Source organism: Nesoenas mayeri (assembly GCF_963082525.1).
Source record: "Nesoenas mayeri genome assembly, chromosome: 5".
Classification (NCBI taxonomy): domain Eukaryota; kingdom Metazoa; phylum Chordata; class Aves; order Columbiformes; family Columbidae; genus Nesoenas; species Nesoenas mayeri.
In genome coordinates, this window is record NC_137548.1 from 19,551,928 (window position 1) to 19,560,089 (window position 8,162).

At 40.5% G+C, this 8,162-nt stretch overlaps 1 protein-coding gene across 1 annotated transcript in view; it reads left to right on the plus strand.

Moving 5' to 3' along the window:
- The window catches only part of KCNK10 (potassium two pore domain channel subfamily K member 10), a gene marked incomplete at both ends in the record, with an annotated part of 62,032 nt that extends 54,238 nt beyond the window's left edge, over positions 1 to 7,794 (plus strand). The window contains 3 exons of the mRNA XM_080345238.1: positions 1,722 to 1,908; positions 5,003 to 5,145; positions 7,165 to 7,794. Coding sequence (XP_080201364.1) covers positions 1,722 to 1,908; positions 5,003 to 5,145; positions 7,165 to 7,794 — 960 coding nt within the window. The remainder of the gene's footprint in view (positions 1 to 1,721; positions 1,909 to 5,002; positions 5,146 to 7,164) is intronic.
- Between the last annotated feature and the right edge of the window lie 368 nt (positions 7,795 to 8,162).

An 8,162-nucleotide genomic window follows, 5' to 3' on the forward strand; every position in this document is an offset into this window, starting at 1 on the left:
TAAAGCCTGGTCCTCCACAAGAAAAAGCACATGTGCCAATCTAAGACACCATATAACATCCATGTGATCAGTTGCTTTCCCTTCACTACACATAAGTAGCTCTGAAATCCTGGCATTGTGCATGTGTGTCCATAACTCTTAAAGAAGTTAGATCATCCTTTAGTAGTTTAGCAATCTGCTTATAATGGCTTTACAGGAAAAAAGGAAATAAAAAGTCAAGTCAGGTTTTATATTTTTGTGGTGTTTTTCTTCTTGGTACTTCAGTGGCAGTTTTTTCCACATCTTGTATTTGATTAATCTTTATTTATGGGATTATATTACTAATTCTATTTACCTATTTTTGTTCAGCCAGACACAGAAAACAACATATACACGCAAAAAGAAAAGAAATTAAGCACACAGTTTGTCTCAAACAGTTTCAGAAATAAAAGGATTTCTGAAACTTGGTGTATTTATGCAGCTACCTGCATTCTAACTGCGGAGCATCCCAGGTCAGATGAGTGGCTAATTAGGGTCTGACATTGCACCTCTAAAAGAAATTCTCTTGCTTTAGTGGAATCAGTAGTACTGCTCACAGACTGGTTAGATATTAACCAGTTCAGGCAATATCCCTTTTATATATTAGAATGATAACTTCTGAGACCTCATTTCCTGTCTAGGCAATGTGTTAATCTGAAATGAGATCTCATTTCTGGGTTAAGGGAGATGCTTGATTTGGAAAACTGATTTGGAAATATGTGACTTGCAGTGACCTGCACATTCCTTTTCCAGGATAAATGCAGAATTTACACCACCACTGTAATTAATCCATAGTAAGATTTCTAGTAATTTCCAGCTCTCTCATGAAACTCTATTGAATTTTGAGTTTACTTACAGCACAGAAAACCAGGAACAAATCCATCAGTTGTGTTAATCTAGGCTTGCATCAGTATTATTGGAAGCAAAATGTAAGTTGATATTAAATAAAGGGAGAGTTCATATGATCTAGGAGTGTCAAATGTTGCAATTATACTACTTGGTTTTGGTTTATACCAGCTGGTAACACACATGCTCTTTGTTCAAGAGCTTTCCAGCGTGGATTTGCGTAGGTAATTTTATCTCAGGTTGTTAGGTATTTGACATAAATCCTTTATTTATGGACTGAGCCAATAATATAGCTATTTTTGAAAATGATTTAACCTTTGTGAATGAAAGCTGGAAATCCTGAGTCAGAGGGAAGTCTAGAAAACCCAAAGCATTAATTATTTCCACATAAAATCTCAGGATTTTAGAAGAAAAAAGTGTTTATTTTCATTTCAGTCTTGGGCTTTCTTGTTGAATGCTTGAGGCTGGCGAGGCGAGGCAATGTGGGTGTACATATACATCTATGAAGGTGTGAATGTGCACTTTTTCTTACACATCAAACCCAACTGGAGTGTACTGGAGCCTTTCTGAAGCTCAGAACTGTTTTTCTAGGCTGTGTTGCTGGTAGGTTAGTAACTGCATAGTGCATGGAAAATGCGAATCGCCATTTTTCTGGGCCCAGACATAGAGGTTTTCTATCACCTGGGGGGGGCTCTCATTAATGGGGAGGGAGGGTTGTTTTCTACCTCATAAGCTCACAAGAGGCAGAAAGAGAAATACTGAGTGAAACCAGAACAATCAGTCTTCCATTCACAAGGTATACAGTCCCAGAAATCCACTCAAAAAAAGGTTTTTCTTTTGCTATTTCCTTTTTCTAGAAAAAGCAAGTGAGTCAAACGAAGATCCGGGTGATCTCTACCATCCTGTTCATCCTGGCAGGCTGCGTTGTCTTTGTGACCATTCCTGCAGTGATCTTCAAACACATTGAGGGATGGACAGCCTTGGAATCCACCTACTTTGTGGTTGTCACTTTGACTACTGTTGGCTTCGGTGACTTTGTAGCAGGTGAGCAGCTTTGAGCCTAGGTGCTGTGCACGAAGGCCTTGGCTCTTAGAATTTATCCACTGTGGGGAGGAGGCTTTTTACAGTGCATTATATTCCAGTGAAATGATGCCTGGTGTTTCTGTTGGGGTTGCTGTGCAATAGGACACCAGGCTGATTTAATGTCCAGGTGCCTTGCCATCTGCAGATTGCAAGCTTTCAGCAGTGTAGCTAACGGGAGCCTGGAAAATACTGATTATACTTCACTGTGCAATGAATTATGCACAAGTTAAATGACTTTCCCATTGAATTCAAGATTTGTATTAGTGCATTAGGTCTCAGACTGAGGGTGATTCCTGAAGCAAGTAGCCAAAATGATGAATGGATGAAGCTTTTACAAAGTAGGGCTGAGCCATAGGGCTGGAGAAACCTCTGGTTCCGTGCAGTAATGGGCTGCTACTACATGAGCTGCAGCATTTCAGAAGCTGAATTTTGTTCTCTAACCTTAGCAGAAATTTTGATGTTGCGGGTACCCTATTAAGGAAAACTGCTGTAGAAAGAGAAGGACTAATGGGGTATGCATCTCAGTGCTAGGAGTACTAGCAGGAACTATAAATATCCATCCTTTTCAGTTTATGAAGAGTGAGTTAAGACTGTTGGCTGGAGAGATGAGAGATTTTTTTTCATTCTACTGCTTTGCTAACAAAAAGGTGGTTAAAATAAGTGGATTTTTTTCCCATTAGCGCATGACCCCTACTCCTCATTCCTGTTAGTGGTCCTAACTAAAGGCATTAAGATGCCTGTGTTACAAACAGCCCTATTATGGTAGTGTTTTGTTACTTTATATAAATCAGTGAAATATGAATGAGTTAAAAACATGAAATGAAACTACAGGGATATATAAAGGTTTCTTTGCTGAAGAGGTGTAGACAAGTCTTTTTGTAGACAACACTGTGATCTTCCCTTTTAATGACACAGTGGTATAGAAGACATGAATTATTGAGAAAAAAAAGGCACTGAACAAAGGGAGCTCCAGATATGAAAAAGAAGCATTTTCTGAGCATTCTGGTACAGAAGTGATTGTATGAGCTTGGTCCATTTTAACCACTTAAATGTGAAGAGAATCTCACTAATATTCTGTCTCACAATACTTTTCTTAAGCATATCACACTTCAATATTGTTTTCTTTAATAACATAATAGTAAAAAAGCCCTTAATATTGCATTAAATTGGTCTAAATCCAACATGATTAGGAGAATATAATCCACAGCTTGGTGGCTACTGAGGACCAGAATTTTTCAAAAATGGCGGACCCTGAATGAGCAAACTTCAGAGGTCCTCTCATAAGAGTTTAAGGCAGGTGATCACCAGGAGATTTGGGGTTTATTGCTGGTTTTGGGACAGATTTTCTGTGGCTTTGATTTTCTGTCAGTTCACTCTCTCCATATCTCTGTCCCTTCAACATCAAAGGGAAAATACTACATTACATTGGGTAAAACCACATCAATGGAGCTGTGCTGATTTATTCCACCTTGAACGTGTCCCAGCTCTTCTTAAACTGGGAAAATTTTTGTACTATTGTGGGAAATACAACTGTGGATGCAACCTGGAAAAAAACCAATCTCTGATAGGCTGAAAAAAGTGGTCTCATACTCTCTCAGTCGCCTGATTACTCCGTAAGACAGACCTAGACAATCAGCATCGTAGCAAGCTTCCTCAGGGACGTGTATGATCAGAAGAGCCTTGCTGTACCGTAGCAACAGCAGGTCCCTCCTCCCGTTGTTTCTCACTCTTAAAGACTGGAAAAAAGAGAGTGATTCATGCGGTGCATAGGGAGAGATTAACATCAAAACCAATATTTGGGTCCCTGCCAATTCTCAAATGTCTGAGCTTCCATGGGGATGTTCGCTTACTGTGTGTATGCTCATACAAAGTCTAGATAAAATTAGAGTCATAGGAATGTCTCCAATTGCCAAAAGCTATGGGGGGAGCTCAGAACTGTGTTGTCTGGTGATTTTAATGGGGCAAAATCCTAAAAGCTCTCTGTAGTTATACAGAGGTACAGATTGGTGTCTAGCTCTTGTCTAACCGAGACTGTAGTCCAGGAAATATGCAGTCCTCTGCCTGAGTGCCCTGGTAGGCTTGAACTTGAGACAGAAATTTACACAGGTACCACTAAGGGTCGTGCTTCTTCACCTGCATTGAGGGACATGACTGTGCAGCCCCTTTGCCGCTCTCTCTTCAGCTCAAGGTCATGCTTGCCTCTCACTGTCTCTTCTTCTACAGTTCACATAGCACTGTGAGAGGACCAGGAGTCTCAAAAGTAAGGTTGTGGTTGCTGTCTTTCAGAAAAGTTTATTCTGTTCCATGGTAGGTAGCAGCCTGGCTGCTGCTGCATTTATGTTAGGCTCTTTATAGTCCATTAGAGTTGCCAAATGCCTCATACTTTTTTTTTACCAGCTCATCCTAAAACTTGCATGAAAACAATATAGAATATTTGTTGCTTCATTTGATCTATATCTCCTCTCAAGTCACTGGCCAGAGAATGCATCCCTATAACTGATACCCAAGCAGACAATATCTCCTTATTATCAGAGCTGGTGCAGAGTTGGCTTCCTGTCAGATATCCTAAGTTGTAGAGAAAGACAAAGCTGCTTTTCTTTCTCTTGCACATAGGTCTCTGAATCCTGTAGTTAAAACCAAAAAAACCCTAGAAAATCTATAATGTGAGGGGATTGAACTGTAAAGTTTCTTAGCTACCAGGCTTCAGGAAGTTGAAAATAAGGAAGGCTAGCTGTATTATACTTCTTTCTTGGAAATGTGATCATGCGGCTTGATAAAAGCAGGAATTTCAGACTTGCTTCAGAGTATGAGCAATATAAAGAAAAGTGTTTACTAGGTGCTCTGGTGACATAGCAGCAGAATGACAGGTAATTTTAGAAAGTTTTAAATTAAGAACTGTGTTTCTCCCATCTGACAGGCCTCTCATCTGTTATTAGAATTACAGCACTGTTGACAAGAGTTAAGAAATACTTTCAGAAATTTCTCAGAATTGCAGATATTTTGTCATAATTTTGACATCTCATAATTCCTAAGCATAAGTATATGCTTATTTCAGGAGGAAATGCTGACATCCATTACCGGGAGTGGTATAAACCCTTAGTGTGGTTCTGGATCCTTGTTGGCCTTGCCTATTTTGCTGCTGTGCTGAGTATGATTGGAGACTGGTTAAGAGTCCTATCCAAGAAGACAAAAGAAGAGGTATGACTAGTAATTTCGCAGTCGTTTGTCATTTTATAAGAGAGCTTTGAGTGCTTGTCTAAAGAAGGATGCTCCTCTGCATAACCAGTGCTCAGTATTCCCTGTAGTTTGCTCAACTGGCTGCCTTTGGTATCCAATTAGCTCTTAACTTTAGCTCCTTCACAAAGGGAGGAAAAAACGCAGCTGAAGCAACCTAGGTTGTTACACCTCTGTCAGTACTACCAAATATACAGAACACATCAGTAGGATTGCAATTATGGAATAAGAGAAGCCAGCCTTCACTCTGAAACTGTCTACAAAATTGTAATAAAAATTTCAGTGTTCTCCCTTTAAAAATTGGAGATGCATAGGTTTTAAAGACATTAGTTGGCTCTCTTCATTATGAAACAACAACCTGCCTTTAAAACAGGGGTTTATATTGAGTTTTCTCACTTTTCCCTACGTCGGGGAATATGTTTCTGAATAAGACTTTAGAATCAGGCCCCTTACTGAGTACCATATTATGAAAAATTGAAGAAACTGAGTAGTCAGCATCAGGAAGAACATGATTAAATTCACTCAGACCATGCCCTCTGTGATTTAAAGACAGTATTGCTAATGCTTCACTCAAATAAGAGTGGAAAACAGAAGGCAATTTCCATTACTATAGAGTTGAAGCCTACTGTGGAGGATATTGATAATATAATTTCAATTTTTAAGTCAATCTCCTGCATTACTAGCAAAGCTAACCTGACTGGGTTAGCCAAAGAGCAGACATATACAAAGTTTGGCAGAGGAGTACCACTGTTTATAATTTATGAAGGCAGCTGTGCTACCTGAGGCCTAGTGCATCCCCTGTGCATTTCTGTGAATGAAGGGGTCTTCACAGAGGGGTCTGGCTGTCAAGTTGATCATCAGCAGGCACCCACAGGTGGGAATCTGATCTGTCATGGTGGATGTGAGATGCTTGCTGCCACAAGTAATACTGTTCTGAATACAGATCTACTCAGCTAGCCTGAGGAACAAAAGATGACTTCCTTGTGGACCACTGGATGCAGAAACTGAGTTCTGACTACAGCAATCCAAGCAAACAATTGAGCTTGGTGGGCTCCTGCATTCATCGTGCTCCTCAGTCTGTTCTCCTTTAGCTGAAGTTTGAAAAAGACCTGTATTGCCTGAGATATTGCTTGGTCATTTATCTTCTTTTTTTCTCACTTCAGAATAAATATTTATTCAATACAGCAGCCATGTCAGTGCTTTATTCTTAGTCATTATTCTGTTCTCAGGTACAAAGGTGTAAACTAGAACAAAACAGTGAGGCATTTAAGGACATGCTCATGGTACCCACAGAGAACATTGATGTGTTTTGAAAACTTCCCCAGCTGGCTTGAGAGGGTGGTATTTGGACGGTTATGCAATGGAAATCTCCATTCAAGACAGTTATATTTGTCTCTGAGAATGGACCCTATACTGGATCAGTCAGAGGTCCACTTGAAATTATCTGATAGATATTCCCAATGTTAATTGCTCTGTGGCACTGAACAGAACCTTCAGTGGGACTGAACAGCTCCATCCATGAGCAATACAGGAAAATATGTTACTCTGTTGCTACACTGGTCGTTGTGCTGTTCTGAAGCATATTAATATAACTATGGGTGATTAATTTTGCTCACTCCTGACTATCTACCACTAACATTATAAATAAGGAATTTTGTTCTTAACCAAGGGCAGATTAGCATGAACACCTCCCCTTATGTAACACAGTTATAAAATGTGCGGGGTGGCAAAACGTGAAACAGGCAGACAAGTCATATGCCACATAAGCCATTAGCTAGTCACTAGTTGGTGTGCTTAGAACTTGCCCGTTATAACCACTTTGCTGCTGACTTTTGAGCCCAGATGTATGCACAGGAACTGGGACTGGTCTCTCATTCTACAGCAGAGAAGAAAGTGCTTGTGCTGCTGTTCTGTAGGAAAGACTGTCACTTCATGTTGGTATATTTTTTCTTTTGTTCATTTCTCTTCCTTGTTGTTGTCAAGGTTGGAGAAATAAAGGCCCATGCAGCGGAGTGGAAAGCAAATGTGACGGCAGAGTTCAGAGAGACACGGAGGCGGCTCAGCGTGGAGATCCACGACAAACTTCAGCGGGCAGCCACCATCCGGAGCATGGAGCGCCGGCGCCTGGGCCTGGACCAGCGAGCCCACTCCTTAGACATGCTCTCTCCAGAGAAGCGGTCTGTCTTTAATGCCTTGGAATCAGGACGCTTCAAGGCCTCATCTCAGGAAAGCATCAATAACAGGCCTAACAACCTGCGCCTTAAAGGGTCAGATCAGCTAAACAAGCATGGGCAGGGGGCATCTGAGGACAACATCATTAACAAATTTGGATCATCTGCTAAGATGACCAAGAGGAAAAACAAAGACCTCAAAAAGACCATCCCTGAGGATGTGCGTAAAATTTACGAGACCTTCCGAAACTACTCCTTGGATGAAGAAAAGAAGGAAGAGGAGACAGAGAAGATGTGCAATTCTGAGAACTCTTCTAGCACTGCAGTCCTGACCAACTGCATTGTGCAGCACTCAGACCTGGAGAATGGAGTGATCCCAAATAAAACCAAAGAAAGGGAACATGAAAACAAAGCGTTACTTGAAGACAGAAATCAAATGTAAAAGATGCTTGACTTGAATTAACAATGTTAGTGTTTTTATATACACATATATATATTGAGACACGTGCCTTATACAGACTCCTTATTCAGTCTGAATTATATAGCATTGAAGAATATTTCACTGTGCCATAAAGACTCAAGCTTGCTCTGCCAAAACAATTCAGGAACACAACACTGCAAAATGGCAACAGAAAGCTACGCACATGGAAATTTCAACCTGTATAAGATTACCAGGGCAAGACACAAAGGAAGAGACTGAACCATGACAATATCACCAGGGTGCTCCCATCATGGCATAATATCAGACAAAAGGCAGCTATGTAATAAGAGCCTTTGAAAGGGATGAAGAAGACTGTAGCTTTGTCATGG